This window comes from Sciurus carolinensis, chromosome 13, assembly GCF_902686445.1.
Source record: "Sciurus carolinensis chromosome 13, mSciCar1.2, whole genome shotgun sequence".
NCBI classification, from domain to species: domain Eukaryota; kingdom Metazoa; phylum Chordata; class Mammalia; order Rodentia; family Sciuridae; genus Sciurus; species Sciurus carolinensis.
The window spans coordinates 73087814-73110227 of record NC_062225.1 but is presented as its reverse complement, the minus strand read 5'-3'; the positions used below and the strand labels follow the sequence as shown (position 1 = coordinate 73110227).

At 42.0% G+C, this 22414-nt stretch overlaps 1 protein-coding gene across 2 annotated transcripts; it reads right to left on the bottom strand.

The window, feature by feature from the left end:
* Positions 1 to 18: 18 nt before the first annotated feature.
* On the bottom strand, positions 19 to 22212 carry Gtf3c2 (general transcription factor IIIC subunit 2). Of its 2 annotated transcripts, XM_047522036.1 has the most exons (20): positions 21959 to 22212; positions 13166 to 13252; positions 12269 to 12536; positions 11783 to 12104; positions 10904 to 11186; positions 9611 to 9705; positions 9090 to 9167; positions 8850 to 8948; positions 8147 to 8374; positions 7880 to 7991; positions 7564 to 7672; positions 6440 to 6465; positions 6127 to 6256; positions 4086 to 4230; positions 3830 to 3991; positions 3547 to 3634; positions 3175 to 3303; positions 2511 to 2663; positions 2251 to 2358; positions 19 to 1956 (listed from the first exon to the last, which is right to left on the bottom strand). In XM_047522036.1, exons 3-20 carry the CDS (start codon positions 12510 to 12512, stop codon positions 1738 to 1740), a joined length of 2730 nt encoding a protein of 909 aa, XP_047377992.1. In that variant the 5' UTR covers positions 12513 to 12536; positions 13166 to 13252; positions 21959 to 22212; the 3' UTR covers positions 19 to 1737. The 2 variants fall into 2 exon arrangements, with proteins under 2 accessions (XP_047377992.1, XP_047377993.1); XM_047522037.1 differs by lacking the exon at positions 13166 to 13252.
* Positions 22213 to 22414: the final 202 nt, after the last annotated feature.

Below are 22414 nucleotides of genomic sequence, written 5' to 3'. Positions count from 1 at the left end.
CAAAGAAAGGTGCAGGAATGGAATATAAAGTATACATATTGAAAGGATTCATTAGAAGGTAAGTGGTCTGGGGACATATTGTTTATGGGAAAGAAAAAAGATCAAGAGCTGAAAGCATCATCCTGATTTTCTTTTGAAGGTTGAGATTAGGACTGAGACTCAACAGGAGGAGCAAGTGTGGCTGGCATCAACCTACAGCCTAACTGCATGTGTCACCAGGTCCCACATTTTCTACCACTGGTAATAGAAAAGGGGCTGCTGAATAGTATCAGGGGGTTGCTCTGTAGAATGAGCAAAACTGCTCAGTGCAAGGCACTTCCCTATCAGCTCAAAAAGCAAAACTAGTACAATCCTCAGCTGGGTTACAATAGGATGGAGTGAATACACTTGGTTCCTCTGCTGCTAATAAACCTGGGTTTCCACCAGGTGTTTCCTCTTTTGTATAGAACAGGGACTGAATTACTCACTTGATTCCCATCTTAAAGATTTTCTGATACATGATAAATTGCCTAAATTAGGGAGAAATTTGTTCCCAGATACATGACCAGTTTGGAGTGTCAGAAGTCTTTGTTTCAGGCAAGCACTAATCTCCACTCCCTCCAACAGGTTCCCCCTTTAACTACTGTCCCCTCTGTCGACTTCCCTCCAAACCCCAGCCAGTACTCCAATGAATCCTAAGGCTATGGTTTTCCTATTTTATCTTGTTGTTATCTATTTTATCTGTTTGTGCTTAAGCAGCAGTATCATAGTCACTACAAGTCTACAGTATCCCACAAGAGGACTCTTATCAAGATGACAATACATTACTGTACTTAGTTCTAAATACTTCCTATACATAGAGTTTAAATAAACATGTTTAATAAGTCAACAATGTGACCATATCATGTAGGATCAAGAATCATGACGTGTAAAAGAATGGTTGAAATAACTGAAGATATTTAATCTAGAGGAAAAAAATACTTGGGAAACACATGATAGCTATTGTTAAATACTTAAAAGGGCAATCACAGGGAAGAATGTCTAGATTTCCTAATACCCATGAGTAAAATTAATAGAGGTATACTCTGACTTGATATAAAGGAAGATTTTTAAAACACGACTGTCTAGAAGTGTTCAAGTAGGGTCAAATGACCAATGATCAGGACTATTTCATAAGCAGGAGCAAGTAAGAGCTAAGCCACTGTTCTACTGGTAGGGTGTTTGTGGCGTTCTCCAGTTAAAGAGGTACTATGAGCAGCTTCAGTCCAATAAATTACTGTCACTCCTCTTGGGCTTGTGTGTTGGTTATTCTAAAGAGGAACTTTGGGAAGGCAGTAACACTGGATCCCCAAATAGTCAGACAGAAGCCTTCATGCAGATAGTCTTTGTGATTCTCCAAACACCCACTCACAAGTGGTCTCAAAAACACCCAGTACCTTTACTTAGCTTTACCCACTTCACAATATGCTCAATATGAGCAATTTGACTCCCAAGCCTAGGTCAGGCCTGAGTGTTTCTTGTGAGCCATAGTTTTAGGCGTTAAGAGCCTTTGTGGGGGGAGAGCCCCCCTGCCCGCAGGGGACTGTGACCATAGAAGTCAGTAGAAGGAGAGGGATCTAAGGAGTCCTGGGGAAGCAGGCCTAAAGGTCCAGTCCTGGTGCCATCACTGTCCAGGAAGGCCCCAGTTCCTATGGCTCTGCACATGGGGGCCATTTGTTCTTGGCAGATTTCATTCCAAGGGTCCTGTGTGGACTAAGACTAAGGATTGGGCAGAAGGCGATGGCTGGCTGGAGGGAAGCTGGGCCCTTTAGCTGGGGAAGATGATTGGAACATAGCACTGAAGTGCGCTCGGCTTTCAAGCTGCATACGATGGCCCAGTGGGGAGGTGAGTCCACGGACAAAATGGATCCGAACCAGCCCTGACTGCCCCCCAGATACCAGCCATCCATAGGAGTCCAGGTTTGGGCTGAAACGTACCTATAAGAATAGAAAAACAAGACAGAGGCTCACAGATGATACTTTAAGGCAACTCTTAGCTCTGTAAGCAAAAAAAGGTCACACCTGATAAGGCAGGACTATAACAGGGTGAGAGAGGTAGGAATGAGAAGCCAATGAATGAGGTAGGTCTACCCTGTTCCAGAGGAGGTTGCCAAAGCTACTTTCCCTCATTAACCATCTATGTTGCTTTTTTATTTTCCATTTTATTGATCACAGACCCAAAGTTGGGGAAGAATGAGTGCAGGTTGGAGAAGATGAAAGACAGGTTCTTACCTTATGAATAGCCTCGAGCTGCAGCCTGTCCAGACACAGCTGAGAATGTCCTTCTCCTTCCTGCATGCGCAGCATTGGTTCTCTATGTAGCAGATTGTGGAAGGAACCCTGGGGATGGAAGTGGAACAGGAGAAAGAAAGCAAACAGCTCCTTAATTTTGCATGTTTGTGATTGGAACTCCTTAGGCTCTCCTATTATATAAGGACTAAAGTCTTCTACCTTTTCTAATGCTACACCCTATTTTCCTGGCCTCGACTTACCAAATCTGTGTCTTGAAAGAGCAAGTAGTGATGGTTGACAGTTTCAGCATAAGTTCGAGCCTTGGGAGGATTGGGGACTCCGGATAAAGCAGAAGAGTGGTCTTGACCTTCAGGGCTGTCCTGATATGGCATCAGATCAGCTTTATATATAGGCTAAAAAGGAGACCATGAGATTAGGTTCTGTAATGTTCAAGACAGAACTGGGACCAGTGGCACATGCCCACAATCCCAGCTACTCAGAAGGCTGAGGCAGGAGGATTACCAAATTTGAGGCCAACCCGATCAACTTGATGAGACCTTGTCTCAAAACTTTAAAAAAGGGCTGCAAAGTAGTTCAGTGGTCAGGTGCTTTTTTAGCATGCATGAGGCCCTGGGTTCAATCCCCTGTACCAAAAACCAAAACCCCCCAAAATCTAAATACAGAATAAAAGCAGGGGAAACTGGTTTGAGGCAGAAAAGTCTTAACAATTGAAAAAGTAGTATGTTTAAATATATGCTCAGCTGTAACAGAATAAAAAAGATCGTATATAATTCTGTGCCAAGCCTTTCGGGAACAATGGTCAGGCTGGGAGACTAAGTACCAATTTGTACTCTACCAGGAGTTGGGAGGGCATGTGGTTAAGATGCAACAGATGGTGTTGCTGTTAGATGTTCATATACGTACAAATCTTCGCTCTGCAGGTCGCTTGACATTTATTGGGTTGGATGCCATATCAGGTAATATAGCTGCAATGAGCTCCCCAGATATATCTCCCGCAGCTACTGTCCCAAGCCAGTCAGATCCTGAAAGACTCTAATAAGAAGAGACAAATTTAATTATTTTATTCATTTCTATGAACTGATGATGAGTCTACAGTCAGAGGGTACAGAGAGAATGCAGAAACAAAAATGAGTTTACCATAACCATGTTCCTGATGATAGGTGCCATATACCTGACTTCTCCTCCTATCAAAACCACTGTCTCTTCCTGACTACCACTAATGAGTAAAAGACCATTCTCCTGTGTAATGAAGATGCAGAAAAAAGACAGGCTCACCCAAACAGTGCCTTTTCGAGGAGCTGTGAAGTAGGCCTTGAAACCAAGATAACCAGCATCAATATAATGAATTCCACAAAGTCCATAACTGTATGAGAAAGAGAAATAAAATAAAACCTTCCTTTTTCTAAGATTAGATTAATATCTTCTCAATTCCTTCCCAAAATCAAACTCCCTCAGCAAACCAGCTCAACAAATCTCTCCCCACAACAATCTGGCACGCCATGCAGCCCAACCCTTAGGGCCTGGCCCCAGAGGTCTTCCTATCTCCATCTTGCCGTACGAGGCATAGCAGTTGTCCTGGGCCACAGTGACACCATTGTAGGGGAGCAGCCAAGCTAGCTCTGTACTCAAGAAGCGCTTGATAGAATTTATTGGTTCATAAGGTCGTCGAAGGTCCCAGAATTTGATTTTCCGATCACTTCCCGCCGAGACTAGGAAATGACTGAAAAGATGGGAGAAAATCAAAGCTAAATAAACCTGGAAGAGTCAGCCTGTCAGTCTTCACCATCCCCCTCCACAGATCTCCTATTCTATACCTGTTAGCTTTGCACCACTGAAGTGTACGTACAGCTTGGTCATGGGCTAGGAAACACTGGAAGGGGTAGAGCTTTAAGGAGCCATCAGAGAGCCGAATCCGCTGAAGGGGCGAGTTAGTGGGAAGGTTCCAGAAAACCACCATACCTGAAGTAAGGAGAGAATGTGTAGGTGTTAAAAGCAGATTCTCATTTCTTTGTCAGTTCCTTTCTCGGAGTTCTTAAGACCCTGGTCTTTTACCCTCAGATGCAAACTACAATGGAAGAATTTAGGGATCATGATTAGCTATTCAATACTCTCTCCATGGTTAAAAGAAGTCTGACATTTTTGTCCTAATTCTCATCAGTAAAAACTAATAGCATAGCCTGAAATCTGCAGTGAAAGATACACTGAATGTTCTACTCCCTAATAAATTGAAATAAAAAGATTTTTTAAAAAAGCATAAACACTCTAGGACAAGGGTTGGTATACTAGAGTCAGGGATCAAATGCAGATTGCGGCCCGCCTGTTTTCCTTAACAGTTTTACTGGAACACAGTCATTTGCCCAATGTCTATGGCTGATTCCACATTATAATTGGCAGAGTTGAGTGTCCAACAATGGTTATCCTGTCCATAAAGCCTAAAATTTTTACTACCTGGGTCTTTACAGAAAATGTCTGCCAGCCAGGATGGTGGTGCATGCCTGTAATCCCAGCAATTTGGGAGGCTGAGGCAGGAGGATGGCAAGTTCAAAGCCAGCCTTAGCAACTTAGCAAGATCCTATCTCAAAATAAAAGATAAAGCACTGGGAATGTAGCTCAGGGGCAGAGTGCCCTGGGTTCAATCCTCAGGACTACAAAAAAAAAAAAAAAAAAAAAAAAAAAATTATGAAAAAGTTATCTGCCAACTCCAGTCTAAGACAAAAATAGGCAAGGAGACAAAAGCAACAAAATGTGGAGGAAAAGAAAACAAATGGACAAAGAGAAACTAACTTGGCAGACCCACAAGGTGCTGACCCTTGGCAATGCTGGCAAAGGAGAAGGTACTCAAAAGTATAACTCTGATAAAAATAAAAGATAAATAAAAATCTAAAAATCAAAAACAGGGAAAAATATTTGTAACTAAAATTCATTTTATATGTAAACTCAGGGAATATAGCACCTATGTACCTTTCTCAAAAACCTGACAGTGATTTATGGGCAACAAAATAATTCAGCAATAACAGGAAGACAATCATTAAATCATTTTAGGAATTAAGACAGCAGAATAGCATGAGGCAAGTACATTGACAATTTAAGAATAATGTCACCAAAGAAAAACAGAAGATGAAAAGAGGGATAGCAAAGGAAAAAATCAACAGTGCTAATTTCCTTATCTTCCTAGAAGAAAGTGTATTGAGGATGTCTGAATATGAAATTCCAACTTCTTAATGTTATTCATCATCTTTTTTCTTCTTCCTTTTTTTTTTTTTGTACCAAGGATTGAACTCAGGGGCACTTAACCACCCAGCCACACCCCCAGCCCTTTTTATATTTTGTTTTGAGAGGGTCTTGCTAAGTGGCTGAGGCTGGTTTTTGAACTTGCAATCTTCCTGCCTCAGCCTGTTGGGATTACAGGTATGTGCCACTGCACCTGGTGTCTTTTCTTCTTTTAATCTTAAAAATATCTTTGAGGAACTAATGTCTCTCGTGGTGAAGAAAGCTGCATTAGGAGTTAGTTAATTTTTCAGTTCAACTTCTGTGTCTTTTTTTTCCCTATTGTAGGTAAATACTTTTAATTTTAAAATACTTATATAGTATGAGCTCATTTTTTCATAAAATTCTTTCCTTTAATCTTTTAATCTTTGTATATGCATTAAGAACTTTATGAAATTATGTTCATCTACTCTTAATTTTTTGAGTAGAAAAATTCTACTCAAAGATGCATCTCTTTGTCCTTTATTTAATTGTCTTGAATATTTGTAATTATATATAAAATGCCCAGTCCTGAACCAAAAAAACAAGCATATATAACAGGTTTAAAGAGCAATAGCTCCTTTTTTTTTTTTTTTTTTTTTTTTTTACCATTATAGTATCCAGCAGCCAGGTGGTGGTGGGGCCTGGTAGGCATCCAGGCCAGGCTAAGGCACTGACCACACTCAGAGGGATCTGAAGCTTGCATAGACCCCACCTGAAGGGTTGCCACACATTGTACCTGCAGGGACAGAAGAGAATGGGATTAGGGTTGGGGTACCTACTATTTATGACAAAGGTTCAAATAAGTGTGTAATTTAGCAGGAAGGGGTGCTTTTCAGAAGTAGGGGACACACTGTGGAATTAATAAGGTGAGGCTTTAAGAAGATGGAGCTTCAAGTAAGGTAGCAGGTTCCTCACTCACCTTATAGATGGCGGGCTTCATCGCATCTGTGAGGAAAGAAGAGCAGTAGCTGATGCTTTGGATCCATAGGGCTGAGCGCCCACTCAGGCCTTGCTCTGAGATCAGGACCCCATGCTTTGGGCAATGACCTTCCCACATCATTTATTCAGAAATCTTTTTTTCCACCATCAACTTTCTGACCCTACCTCCATCTGTCCCTATCTTTTCTTTCTGTTATAGTTGACAGTACCCTTCCTCTTTTCAGAATAGCTAATCCTTCCACTCTGGTCTCTTCTCATCCTCTCTCACCATTTCCAGAACTTTGCTTATTTGGTTATTCCTCCTTTCTCCTGCATTATCCACTTGCTCTCTATCTACTGGGTCGTTCCCACATTCCCATGTAAATGCCCTATAGTCTCCTCTACAAATAAAGAGCCAAAACTTTCTTTTGTCCCTTATTCACCCCAGCCAACACCCTCAATTGTTTGTTCCCCTTCATAGGCAAATTTCCTAAAGGGATCATCTACAATTACTATCTTCATTTCCTCACTTTCTATTTCCTCTTCAACCCACTCTTCTACCAGACCAACAAATAAGGGACATTCTTAGGCCTCAAACCTGGGTGCCCTCTTCTTTAAATACTCAGTTCTACTGAGAAACAAATGGAAGCTATCTTTCCTTGACCTATTCCTCTGCTTTCTCAGCTTTAGCTATAATTCCTTCCCTCTCCTCACTATCAAAATGAGACTCTGCGTGTGTTTGTGTACATGTGCATGGGGGGGCAGGGGTGATGAGGGCAGAAGGGGTGAGATCAGAGGGGAGATGAGCCCCATCTGTTGGCCTCAGCCTTTAGCAGCTCTTTACACAGTCAATTAAGGGATGAAGTGACAAGGAGAAAGCCTGAGGGTAAAGAAGAATAGGTATGAGAGGGAGATAGGAAGTAATGTGCTGAAAGACTGCAGTTACAAGCCTACAAAGGGAAAGCAAGCTCAAGAACAAACAAGCGAAGTCACAGTGGGGGATGGACATAGCTAAGTAAGACTTTGTGCTAGAGACTAAACCTAGGAGTTTCAGGGGAAGTGGATGGGCCCTACTAAGCTCTGGCCATTGCTACTGCAGCCCATTCTCCTTGCTGAACAACTTACCTGGGGGCTGCTGAGCCAGCAGGGCCTCGGGATGCGGCAGACTGAATAGCAGCACTTTCCCATCTGAGCAGGCAAGAGCCAAGAGACCCAACCGGGGCAGTAGAGGAGCCTAGAGGGCAAGACCAGATCTGTACTAAGGCTTGCTGCCTTCAGACATCTCTCAGAAAACTTTGTTTTGGTCCCTGAAATATGACATGGAGTTGCTGGAAAAACACTGCCACACTCCAACCTTCCTTTTGCTAATGCTGAGAACTCCCAGAGTCCCTATTTCCTGGCCTCAAGTCCCACAGCTATTTCATCGTCAACTGGGAAGTACCTTTCGAAGGGTGCCTGGAAGTTCCCATGCTCCACTGGGGCAGAACTTGAGGTCCCAGATACAGCCATGGTCACAAGCAATCCCATAGACAAAGTGGGCCCTGTTGCCAGGACTGGAGAGAGAAAGCATGTGGGGACAGTAGGTAGGAAGGAGGGGCCTAAGGTTGCCAGAGCTCTGCCCCCTTGTTTGAGCCCAAATCATGCCCTTCCTCCATCCTTCTCTCTCCCTCACAAACCCACCCATGGCAGTGTCCCAGCCCCACCTCACCAGCTTTCTTGCTGCAAAGTCCCAAGGCCCCAGAGCTGCAGCAGTCCAGGGCCTGAATGAAGCTGGCTCAGTGGGTGTGTCTCATTCATGTCAGGGCTGGAGAAAAGGGCCACATACTGCGAGGCTGCTGACCCCTCTGGCACTGGGCACCAGTCCAGAGCCCAGAGTGGTCCCCCTGTGAAGAAGGACACATCCCAGCGCTCTGGATGTGCTGTGATTGAGCTAAATCTAGAGAAAAGTCAGAAATGGAATGGAGAAAGAGGTTAATAAAAGGTAATGAGAACAGAATGGGAGCTCTACATGGAAGGAGTAGGACCTGGCTTAAGCAAGGACCTGAAAATCAAGAAATCTACAGATGAGCACAGTACTTAGCCACCACTTGTACCTCCCTCCATTCCTTCCCGAAGTCTGACTAGCTCCAGCTCATCTTCAAAGATAAGAGACTGTAGATTCTGTCAAGGACTGAATACATGCAACCCTGTAAACTGGCTTGACTCTGAGTCTCCTTGGCTTCCCTCAGTCTGGCTGGCAGCACTCAGCACTACAAATTAGACAGGGTTGAACAGCTCCAGTCAGAACTTCTATCCTTGGGACCAACTAGACAAACATCAGGGAAAGGGCAGGGCTAATCTGTCATCCCTTTCAAAATTTTGTTTTCCTGTTTCCCCAAGAATCAGAAAAAAGGCTGAGCTTCATTCTTCACCTGTTTATTCGGTAGAGTGTGCCATCCTCAGGAAGCCCTTCACGTTGTACAGAAAACAGTGGAGACTTCTCCTCCTGGGGCAGGTAGGGAGCTGCCTCACTGGGGCAAGACAAAGGAAAGAGCCTGAATTTGGGCGAGTTTCACTCATCCCAGGATTCCCACCATAAACCTAGAATCCTTACTCTTCTGTCTCCAGTCATGTCACCCCTCCTAGGCTTCAGAAATGTCACTTCGACTTACAGTTCAGATAACAAGTGCCACTTCCAGGCTAGAGGAATCCATTCAGCAAACTCCCAAAATGAATGCATCTGTTCTCGGCTGGTGAGAGAGAGAAGCATCGGTGGAGGAAGACAGAGTCCATAGCAGCACTTCCAACACAACTTTCTTAGTATCAGAAATGATCTGTGATCTGTATTGTCCAATACGCTAGCTGCTAGGGTTAAGTGACTACTGGGCCCTTGAAATGTGGCCAGTGCAACAAAGAAATTTAACTTTTCAATTCATTTTTTTAATTTATTTTTTTGTGATGCTGGGGATCAAATCCAGGGCTTCATGCATGCTAAGCAAATACTCTACCACTGACTTGCACTCTGGCCCCTCATTTCATTTTAACTGAAGAGCTCTAGAGCTCTTGCCTTTGGAGCAGTGCCTTTTGCCTTTTGATAATTAATGCTCTGCCCATTAATGCTTCCTCTTTTTAGATCATCTTTGGATACCTCTGTCACCCCTTCCCCCCCACAGCCTCTGTCCCCAAATCTCACAGGTCCTTGGTGAGATGGAGGCACTTCCAAACAGGGGCCATGATGTAATTGGGTAAGCCATTGGGAGCCACTCCCCGACAGTGTGGCTTCTGCTTCTGAGGATGAAATGGAGGAAAATTTAAGAGAGAGAATTTTCTAGGCTAGAAAAAGTCCCAGAAGTCAACTTTCTTTCCCAGTTTTTGCTTTCCTGGCATTACTTACCCTCCAACCACTGCCCTATCAGCATCTTAAAAGATTTGTGTTTCAACCATTGGAAGGACTTCTCCATCTTTGCTCCTACTCCTCTATCAGAACTGCAAGTTCTGCTGTATACTTTCTGTTCATCTTCCTTGTCATCTCCAAGGCATTTGATCCGGAGGACTCCCATATACATCTTGAAACCCTTGCCCCATGAGACAATCCTTCCCTATTCCCTCCACCTCTCTCATATTTCTTTTCAGGCTCTCCCTCCTCTGATGGGACTGGTCGGTGAGGGTATTCTCTATATACATACTCCTGGAAACTCATCTCATGTTCCAGGGCTTAGACCCACCTTTATGCCTGATTATAAATTTTACATCTCAGTCAACATAAAATTTGCTCAGACCCAAGTTTTCTATAAGTTCTAGACCTGTATGGTATTGGGGTAAGCCATATTAGCCTGAGGCAAAAAGAAAAATCAGTGATCAGTTAACAAAGCTATTATCTTTCCACGTACACAACTGGGTGCTCTTAAGGCCACTGAGTTGTACATTTTTCAGTGGTTAAAATGATAAGTTTTATCTTATATTTTACCACAATTTAAAAATAAACAAATAAAACCAACCATTGTTGTTGGTTCTTACCAGTTTTAGTCCTGTTATCCTCCCTAGTTTGATCTCCCTTATAATTTTATCCAGGCCCCACCCTCAGCTGCAATCTATTAATGGGAAAATCATTATCTCTGGCAAACTTGTATTCACCCTTCAAGACTCAACTCAATTATCATTCCTCTATGAAACCTAAACAGTTAACACCCTCCCTCTATATGCCTAAATCATTTTGTTCACTTCTGGTGCAGCACACATGGTACCACAAACCTTGGGAGACAGGCTCTCTTATTCATGTCTGTGCTTCCTAGCAGACAATACTGAGCTATGAATGCACAAGCTTGCTTACATATTCTTGCCCTATAATCTTCCTAATATCTCCACTGTTTGTGAAGTTGTCCCTTTCTTACCTGCTTTGGCCATCATAATTACCTATCCTTTTAGGTACCTGGCTGATCCCCTAAAAATTCTATTTCCCATTCACTTTCTTGTCCATTCAGGTTACCCCTGAAGTGGATCCTCGTGGGTTGCTTCGGGGTGCCACAGGCTCAGGGTCAGATGAACTCTCGCTTGGAGCCTCACTTTCTTCACCCTCTTCAGCCTCAACCTGGAGCACAAAGTCTTCATCCTGTGCGGCAGCATTCTCTTCTCCACCTTGACAGACTGCCGGCTGCTGGCTCTTCTTCGGTTTGGTAGGGCTGCTCACCTTGGGGCTCTTAGGACAGGACACTGAAGCAGGCAGGGCTGAAGAGAGTTCTTCAGCCAGTTCCTGAAGATACAGAAGTGCCCTGTGGGATAGGGCAGAGTTAAAGTCATTCTTGTAAATGCTTAACTGAGAACCCACATATCCATACAATCTTATCTCATTGGATCCTCACAGTGTTAATTTCCTCACAGCTATTAATTTCCCCTTCCATGAAGGGTAAAGAAGAAGAAACAGTAACTTAGGAAGATTAAGTGACTTGGCAGAAAAATGTCAGATAACAAATGTAGAATCTGAATTCAGGTATTCCAAGCCCAAATCCAATGCACTTTTCACTCTACCACAGTCAAAGAACATATAGGACAAGGGGGAAAAAGGAAGGGCACATAAATAATGAAATAAGCTGGGTAGTAAACAGCAACGAAGAACTGGGGGAAGTCTGTAAAAAAATGTGATGGAGAAAAAGGTACAGAAAGAAGCCTCTTAGATTTAAAAAAAATAAGGCAGCAATATATATCATAAAAAGCAGAGCTAAAGGATTGCCGATATCCCCAGGGTTCAGGCACCACCCCTGCTTACCTGATACCTACTCACAGTCTTCCCATCTCTCCAATATTTGTTCCATCCCCGTCCCTTCAACCACTCCCAGCCCTCCACCAAGCTGTGCCCCACAATCCTTACACTTGGGCAGCCCTTCGGCGGGGTCGTTCCCCAGGAGGGGTCTCAAAGTCGTCAGGGGGCCTCTTTGGAGGTGGAGACTCTGGCTGATCTAGGCCTTTTGACAACTTCAGCAGTAGCAGGTCTCCCTTGGACTTTTGACTTCGTTTCTTAGGCATGGGGGCAGATAGAGGGTTGGATTGATCTAAGAGACCAGGAACCAGAGGGGCTGATGGAGGTTTACGCTGTTGGGGCCTTTTGGGGCCTTTTCGTGTCCTACTACCTCTCTTCCGGGCAGGCTTTGAGGCCCTAGGCTTTGAGACCTTTGACATCTCTGAAGAAAGATCTGTAGAGAAGAATATGGGTCTGTGAGATGGGACCAGAGCTCAAACCTCTTTGGAATAGATTATATTGCACCCAGATTTTATAAGATCCTCTGAGCTCAACCTGCTTTCTCTCATATTAGGCTAAGTGTGGGGAGATGAAAAGATGAAAGGACAAGGTACACACCTTGCTGTTCCAGTCTGGAGAGGCTCTCTGGCTCTGGAGGAAGACTCCTCTCATCAGGAGAATCCTCAAATCCAGGCAAAGAGGGAGGTAATGACATCTCTATGGAAGCCTCCACACCGGTCGTTTCTGAGGCCTTGACATCAAGCTGGTTTAGCACTTCTTGTCCAGGAGAGTCTACCACAGTCATGCTTCCCACGGGGTCGGCCTCCCCCAGGGCAACACAGCCGACCCCGTAGGTATCCATCAGCACCCCCCAAAATGGCTGCCCCTGCATACAGAGACATACCAATGAGTGGAAGGCAAAAGTTGTTTGTACAGGCTCAGATTTTTCTCTTTTCCTGTCCTTTATCCCCTTATCCCACAACTAGAAACTCAAGCTCCCTGATCATTCATTCATTCAACAATAATTACTAAGCACCTTCTATGGCAGGCACTGATAATAAGACGAGACAGACAAGGTCCCTACCCTCATGGAACTTTCATTTAGGTGAAGCAAACAATAAGCAATGTACCATTTATCAAATGCTTACTATGTGCCATACATAAGTGCTTTATATCCATTATTTAATTTAAAGCTCATATTTTCTTTCTTTTTTTTTTTTTTTTTTTTGCAGTGCTGGGGATTGAACCCAGGGCCTTGTGCTCACAAGGCAAGCACTCTACCAACTGAGCTATATCCCCAGCCCTCATATATTTTCTTATAAGGATATCGCAGTGAATGCACAATTACTTAACCCCTTACCCTGAAAACCAATAAAATGAAATACATACATGCCCCACCAACCTCCTCCCCAAATAGAGAGAAAAAAAAAAATGATTATGCATCTAGGGAAGGATAACAGTTTTCTAAAATAGATTACAAAGAATAGCTGCCAAGCCAGGCACAGAGGTGCATACCTATAGTCCCAGCTACTTGGGAAGTTGAGACAGGAGGATCGCTTGAGCCCTAGAGTTCAGGTCTGGCCTGGGCAACAGAGCAAGACCCTGTGTTTCATAAAACAAAACAAACAAAAAATAAAAAGAATAGCAGCCAGACACTATAAACTTGGACCAAACTGAAGGATGATGCCTAGAGCTAACATCCATTTCTGTGAATACTAGTCAAGGTACAAATTCATTTGAGAATAAATAAGAGTTCTCTGGAGTCTGGTCATCAATCTCTCACTTGAAACGGGATGCAGGGGGAGACTATGAGACCATTAAGGAACATCCTATTACATTAAAAGACCTTTCCCACATTGAAGAATGGACTAAAACTAAATTGTCATAAGTCTTTTCTTTGCGCCCAGAAAATCAGATGTGCAACCATGGACCAAAGTAGGTTAACAGAGGTAAAACATTGACCACCAAACCAAAAATGTGAGCAACACAGAAATCTGCAGAGATTCAATTTTTTGGCAAGAATAACCTACTTCCCTATGACAAAAGGGGAGATATAGTTAAGGTACATACAGACCTATGGACAGTCCATATGTGCCTAAATGATGACAAATTCATCAGGCTCAGTGGAAAGTGAGCTAATATAAATGCCATAAGAAATATACAAATTAAAGTTCCTACTTGTCTCCCTTGAATAAGATAGTTTAAACAGATTGCAAACTATAACAATAGCCAACCCTCTAACTCAGCTGCTGAGGATACAATGTAACATCATTTACCAAAGATACTCCATAACAGTGTCAAGGTAAATAGAGGTCAGTGAGAATGCACTCACATTGTAAGCAGAAGCCCTGACAGAACTAATCCATTCAAAATAGATAATTAGCAAGAAGGAGTCAACTGAGACCTATGCACAGATCCTACAGAAAGAATAAAAGGGACACAAATAAAGGTGAAAAGTACCCTTTTGAAGAACTGCCCAGGCAAACAAAAAAACTTCCAACAAAAACTTTCATACTTTCAAAAAAACTACAAGACTATGGAATCCAAGAAAAGAGATCAAAGAGATAACAATGGCAATGTAAAAAGTAACTTGGCAGTCATAAGTAAAGAAATGAGTAAAGAATGACATCATAGAAATGAATACCATGGGAAGAGAAGCAACAAGTGGAAACTATGTTGTTAAAAGCAGCAGTGAGATGAAGGGCAGTTTTGAAAAAAATCACACAGATTGCAAAAGAGAAAGGTGGTTAGTGATAAGATGATATAGATGGAAAAGAGATAGTGGGGCCAACATGTGGGTAATTGATGTTCCTAAAGAAGAGTTGGAAAATGAAAAAAAAAAAAGATTTTTCAAAAATTTAATAGATTTCCTATAGTTAGATTAAAAAAAAAAAACTTTAAAATTTTCCTAAAGTAAAGACAAAGTTCAGTCTAGAGATCAAAAAGGCATACTATGTAAAAGGGACACAAAATCAATAAAGAATCATCAAGACCAAGAAATACCTGAGTGAAAATATTAAATTTCAAAAGATAACACCTACATGCATCTGAGCAGAAAATATGTTTCTTACCAAGGGGAAAAAATATCAGGCCAGTCTTAAAAGAGTTCTCAAAAATACTTGACAATGGAAGATACAGAAACGTGTATCTTTTTCTTCCATTTAATATTTTTCCATTGAATTTAACCATCAAAGCTTGTGTTTTCTTTATGCTTGCATTTTCCCTACATAATACACACACACACACAAACACACACACGCATGCACGCACGCATATATTTTTTATTTTATTTTATTCTGGTACTGAGGATTAAACCAGGGGCACGTTACCACTGAGTTATATCCCCAGCCCTTTTTATTTTTTGTTTCTAGATAGGGTCTCCCTGAGTTACTGAGGCTGGCCTCAAACTTGTGATCTTCTTCTTCAGCCTCCTATGTCTCTGGGACTACAGGTGGGATTACAGTGGAGAGAATCCTTCATTTAACTGAGATATCATTCATGTAAAGGCAACAGAAGGACACTCTGAATGTGCAAGTTTCTAGGAATTATAACACACAGGCTTACCTAAAACAAACAAACAAAAAAATCCACTTGAAGACCTAATATAACCAATTGAAAGATTAAAACAATATCAAGAATTTTCTAATGGAGTTGTGGTATGAAAACACTGGCAGCAAGCATTTATCCTGGTGAAATACTAAATTGAGTTTAAATAACTATGGCAACTACAGCTGTAAAATAAACTCTAACTTAAAAACGTAAAGACCTCACAGGTGAAAACACAAATATTCTGATTGTAGTGCTAAGACACGTAGCCTACTTTTGCTTCTAAGTGTGTTTCATTTAGATATTTTGTAGAACTAAAAACAGAGGATATCATAGACACAAACACACATTTTTAAATTTAAAAAAATATACAGCTATATAGATATGGTTGTACTAGGGATTGAACCCAAGGGTGCTCTACCACTGAGCTATAGCCCTCGCCCTTTTTTATTTTTGTTTTATTTTGAGACAGGATCTCATTAAGTTGCTGAGGTTGGATCAGACTTGTGATCCTCCTGCCTCAGCTTCCCAAGTTGCTGGAATTATAGTGTCTGGTTCATAGTATAATATATTGTTTCCAAAATACTTGGTATGCCACAGGAACCTCAAATATTTTTAAAGACTCATACAATAAAAGACTAAAGACTACACAAGAAAAGAACAGAAAGGGGTGGGGGTTGGCAAGAGGAAGAAACAAAAATGACAGAAGCAAGATTTTAAAAAAATACATCATAATAATAAATATGCATCACTAAGTTCACCAAATTAAAGAATAAAAATTCAAACTGACTTAAAAAGTCAAATAAACATATGCTTCATATGATGAATCCCAAGCAAAAGAACTCAAAAAGTGAAAGTAAAATGATAAACTAAAATACACAGGGCAGCTGGGCAAGGTGGTGCATTCCTGTAATCCCAGAGACTTAGGAGGCTGAACAAGAAGATCACAAGTTTGAGGCCAGCCTCAGTAACTTAGGGAGACCCTATCTAGAAACAAAAAATAAAAAGGGCTAGGGATATAGCTCAGTGGTAACGTGCCCCTGGTTTAATCCTCAGTACCAAAATAAAATAAAATAAAAAATATATGCGTGTGTATGTGTGTGTGTATACATATACTTGTGTGTATCTCCCTCTCTCTCTTTCTGTGTGTGTGTGTGTGTGTGTGTATTATGCAGGGCAAATGCAAGCATAAAGAAAATAGGAGTTTTGATAGTTAAATTCAATGGAAAAATATTAAATGTAAGAAAAAGAATACAATGAATAAAAGTTCAAATTATATAAAAAGAAATGTTACAAACATTTAAACATTAAACATAACACCCAAATATATAAATCAAAATCTTCAGAAACACACTAACAGTTTCTTTTAGTTACTGACCAATCAGGGCTGGGGAGATAGCTCAGTTGGTAGAGTGCTTGCTTTGTAAGCATAAGGCCCTGGGTTCAATCCCCGGCACCACAAAAAAAAAAAAAAAAAAAAAAAAAAAAAATTATTGACCAATCAAGTAGATTAGGATAGATAGGGATGAATAAAATAACTATTGACCTTTATATTGGCTAAGGTTCAATAGCAAAGAACAGAACTCTCTCTAGTCTGTTCAGGCAGAAAGGGACTCCGAACAGTCTATTAAGTGGCTCATTTGCAGCCACAGCTGCAACACCTACCCTAGATTTATTGAATCAGAATCTCTGGACAGGGCCAGCACTTTGTGTTTTAACAAGTGCTTTAGGGGATTCTGATGCATGTGCACTTCCAAACTCCTTGCATATGTGACCATTGGGACAGATGGGGGGAAACACTGAGGAACAGAAGTGCCTGTCAATTTGGGAAGTTGCTTTTACAGTTTTTAGTTAAAAAACCAGATGGCCTTTCCTATGCCATGATGGGAAGCCACCTGCTGAACCAAAGCCCTTGCCACAGCTGATGGCACCACAGACATAGATATTCCTTTGCAATAACAAGGAAGTGACTGACTAAATGAAGAACTAAATGAACTGAGAACCACTCCTCTGGCTCTCACCCAGAATCAACCACTGCCACAATCTGCACCAGCAAAATGTATGCCTCCTTAGCCTGCCTCTCTCCTCTCTAAATTCAGGTACAAATCCAAGTTCCCCAAGAGCACATTTGTTTTACAAATGATAAATCATAATATTCAGAATCTTGAATGCAAAAAAATATAAGAAATAAAATTTCTAGGTTCCCAGGTTCTCAATTGGAAGTTGCTCTTTCTCGCAGATCCCATTTACCTCAAAGTAGAAGGCAGGAGTCTTCTTAATACCTCTCCCAGTGCCGTTTCTATACCAACAGTCTTCCCTCTCCTTTGAAACTCCTAACATTCAGCTAAACCACTGTTACTCACTCCACTCTCACATCCTGGACCTCATTATTCCAAACCTCTTAACCTTCAGAATCATTAAGATATCCCACTGGCGGGGGTTGAGGAGGAGTCACAATCTCCTATCATTATACTAGATTGCTTAACTACTATCACACTATCTATTCTTTAACTCTATCAAGCCACTATCCCTTATCTCTCCAATTTCTCCCTAGGTCTGCCACATCCAATCTAGTTTAAATTCCTTCATTTCAATCAGATTCTTGTCAATATACTGAACTTCCTTTCTTTTTGTCCCATAGAACTAGAAAAATTCAAGCCCTAGATGAGCCTAATCATCCTTTTTCTCCATTTATGCACCTCAGTTGTCGGGCACTGGCAACCCCACTTTCTCTCATCAGCTCCCATACTTCTCTCCTCCACTTCTGATCTCCTGGTTCTCTGCAGATGATGTTGCTTCTGATTTCTGAACAAAACCTAAGCCATCAGATGGCTAGTATTTCCTGCACCTGATGTGCTCATCCCACTTGTGTTCTAGCCTGCTTTCTCCACCTCTTAAGGAAACTTAAGTTTACCCTCTTCCTTTCCACTCGCTCCTTCCAAACAGTTTAATGATGTTTATGAGTCTCAAATTAGCACACACACAGAGCTACCTTCAAAACATATTCCTCCCCCAACTAATATCCCTCATCTCCCTCTCTCAGCCAAACTTTTTTCAATATTTTTCTTTTAGTTGTAGATAGACACAATTACTTTCTTTTACTTTTTCATTTTAATGTGGTGCTGAGGGAAGCGCTCTACCACTGAGCCCCAGTCCCAGTCCTTCAGCCAAACTTTTAAGTTAACTGTCCTTGGTACTTTAATTTCCCTGTTTTATCCTAAGTAGGCTATTGTCCCCAGCTCATCACTGGAACCAAAATCATCAATAATCACTGTGTCATCTATCCACTTCTTAGCCTCTCTAACTTAACTCAGCAGCATCGACTACTTAACATTTCCTTTCTTGGAACAGTTTCCTTCCCTCTCTATCCCTTTCCTTTTCTCCTCCCCTAGTCTTTCTTTTCTTTCCTTCTCAGGTCTTGCTATGTTGCCAGGCTGGCCTCCTGGCCTCCAACTCCTAGGCTCAAATGATCCTTCTGCCTCAATCTCCTGAGTAACTGAGGTTACTGGCATGCACCACAATGTCAGGCTACCAGTCTCTTTCCTTGAGAAACAATTCAAGTACAGTTACTTTGCAGATTTTTACACATTTTCCTCAATCTTTTAAAGTTGCCTCATTCACACCTATTTGGCAGCTCTTTTGTTTGTCTGCCAACTCACCTCTTATGTCTTTCCAAAATATTCAGTGAGGTTGATTTATTTTTTAGAATTGCTTATGAAACTTGATACAAAATACTTACAAATATGTGTAAAATATAATAGCAACAAAACAAACACCTATGTATCTACCATGTTTCAACTTAGTTTTAATAGAAACAATAACTTTTTCACACTAAAATTTCTTTTAAGAGTTAAATGTATGTAGCATTTACATAAAGACAAATCATATGGTATTTTAAATAAATCAATACAATGACTCTTGGTAAGCATACAACTCTTCTAGGGGCAGCAAAGTGACTAGGCAGTAACAGGAGAAAAGCCCACAACCTTCAGAGGGCCTTGGGCATCTGTCTGCAGGCTTTAGAGAGGAAATGGAATGTCAGTTAACATAAGAAACCAGTTAAATGGAGGGCAGTTTAAAAACATAATAATAAAATATTATTTTGTCTTAAAGATTTTCCATATGAATACATATACACTGATCTCATTCTTAATTGTGTATTGGTGTAAAATAAAACCACAGTTTAGACATTCTCCATTTAATAGACAATTGGGTTACAACACTACTCCAGAGAATACTGCAATGAATATTTTACTAAAGATCTCTTCATTAATGAGAAATTACTTTTCTGGAATAATCATCTGGAAGTAGAATTACTGTACTAGTGAGGGGGTATTCACATTTCAAAATTTAATACAGTCTCCAGGCATAGCTTTGCTCCTCTGTAATCCCAGATACTTTGGAGGCTAAGGCAGAAGGATCAAAAATTCAAGGCTGGCCTGGGCAATTTAGTGAAAACTTACCTCAAAATGAAAAATAACAGGGTGGGGATGTAGTAATAGAGCACCACCCCTGGGTTCAATTCCCAAAGTGGGAAGCAGAGGGTGTGGGGTGGGAGTTTAACAGACAGCCATCAAAAAGAAAACTTATATATTCCCACCAACTGTGTATCAGTATGCATTTTACCACACCCTTGCCAACTTTTTTTCCCCCTCAGTACTGGGGATTGAACCCCACCCTCTTTATTTCTGAAACAGGGTCTTGCTAAGTTGCCAAGTCTGTCCTTGAACATGTGATTCTAATGCATTGGCCTCCCCAGTTGCTAGGATTATAGGCATGAGCCACTATGACTAGCTTTGCCAATCTTCTTAGTGTTCAACAATCTGATAAGTTAAAGAATTCTTCCTTCTTGTAATTATTTGCATTGTTCCAATAATAATCAAAGTTAGCAACTGGTTATTTTTGTTTTTGGAACTGGAAAACTGAACCCAGGGTCTTGCACATGTTAGGCTAGCATTCTACCTACCAATGAGCTATGCCCTTTTTATTTTGAGAGTCTCACTAAGTTGTCCAGGCTGGCCTTGAACTTTCAATCCTCTTGCCTCCACATCCTGAGTAGCTGGAATTATGGGTATGTGCCACTACACCTAGTTAGCAGCTTATTTTTACATGTTGAACATCTACATCTTTTAAGAATCACCAGTACATATAAATTTGCGTGTATTTCTATAGGGTTATTTTTTCCCTATTTATCTGTGGGAGGTGTGTTATTTATGTTACAAATGTGTTCCTTCTGTATTTTTTCTTTTAACTGTTTACATTTCTTGCTAAACTGGTTTTCAAATTTTATGTGTTACACTTCTCAATCATCTCTTTTCTGATTTATTTGTTTTGTGTTTTTAAAAGGCATTTCCTACCCCACTGATATATTTTCTTCTAATTATTTTTCTAGTTTTGGATGTTACATGTCTCCTTAGTCCATCTGGAATTTTCATGTACAGGTGATATGAGTATGAAGCATTTATCTTCCTTGAAAGTTTCATAACAAAGAGATTTTTGCTAATCTCATTCACTACTGTATCTGCAACTTGGTTCAGTAAATGCAATAATTTACCCTTAACCTGTCAATGAATGATTGACTCCTCAACATTCTTCACTTCTCATGAAGGCAGCAATAGTGTGTAATTTCCATTTATTATTTTACAATACAAATTTTGGACACATGGTAAAGAAAGAGATGTTTAGTAAGTTCATAGTACAGTTTTTGCACCCCAACCTGTCTGGTTTTCTTGCTGCTCCAGGATGCCAATCTGACCTTCCCCACAGAGGAAAAAATAATTAGATAATACTGTACACCTCAAGTATGGAATTAAACACACTAGTTTAATACAGTTTCCCAAAGTACTCTTATGGTACAACTGGTGGCATGCATGCAACATGACTTTAATGGTATGAAGATTAACATTTTTGTTTTTTTAACGTGCATAGAAAACTGCAACCCATGATTTCAGCACGTATTGCTAGAGACTAACATATTAAAGTTTAAAAATAAATCAACTTAAATGAAATTATTAAGAAAACAACAGTACAGTTGAAAAGGATGGCAAAAATGGTGACGTTGGCAAAGGAATGACTTCAATTTGAGTAAAAATACGCTGGGCCAAAAGGTTTGGCCATATTCTACACTCCTCCAGTAATGTGAATTACCTCTGGTGGGGCTGAAGTCGCCACCTATGCTCCCCCCAGCAGATTGCTGACTTAAAGATAAAAGGACAAGACACGGAAACATAACTGGCCCTTGGCTGCGCCAATGGGGTTACAGCGCGCGGGGCACAACCCCCGGGGTTAGAAGAGCCTCCTCGAGGAAGAGGCTGAGACAGCAGGAAGAAGCGACTGATTGCAGCCACCATAGAGGCCGCCTACTATCCGGAGTCCTGGCCGTGGCGGTAGCTTTCGCTACCTGCTTGTGCGGGAGAAGAACCCTGATTTCCCTAAGACTGAGAACTACTGTAGGTCCGCTAAGTCCAAGGGAAGCGATGTAAGGAAGCTGAGGTTGGGACACAGCTGCAGCGTTACGCAAAACGCGTGGGGAAAGATGGCAAGACCCGGGGCTTGCAGAGATGGGGATGCTCGATGGCCACAGTGGGTAAGAAGGTAGGAGCACGAAGGCTTTCTGTAAGAGCGCAGAGGCCGGAGGGCGCGCTGCCGTGCGCAGGGCGAAGAGCAGAGTCAGGACTTCGTCCCTAATATCCTAGTGCTACCGCAAAAGAAGGGGAGGAGTAATCGCTGGGTCCCCCGCACACCCCGCTGCGGTACACTCACCCCGCCAAAGTCCTTCCGGAAGTCCAAGTTCGAAGATGGCGCCGCCTGTCTGGTCGCGGTTTTATGACGAATCTCGTAGCGGCTCTCCCTCGCTACTCCCCCACCCCCAGCCTGGGCTCAAGGTAAACACGCGCGCTCAGCTGGGAGTTGGTGCCCGGCTAGGGTTTTCCTTAGACTTTGAGTTCCATAATGCAGCGCGCTGGTCACCGAGGCCTTGGCGTGGGCGGGACTCGAGCGCGTCTTCCGCCGCGCAGGGCCGCTGCAGAGCCTTCTGGGAATTGCAGGGACAAGGGCCTGCTCGACGCCTGCGCAGCCGGGCGGGCTCCCACGCCGCCGTGCTTCGCGCTGGAGAACTCCAACCTCCCTTTCAACGCAGACTGCCGGGCCTGTGACGCCAAGCGCCAGGCTGCGTCTGAGAGTCTAACTGCAACCCTACATGGTCCCAGCCAGGACAGA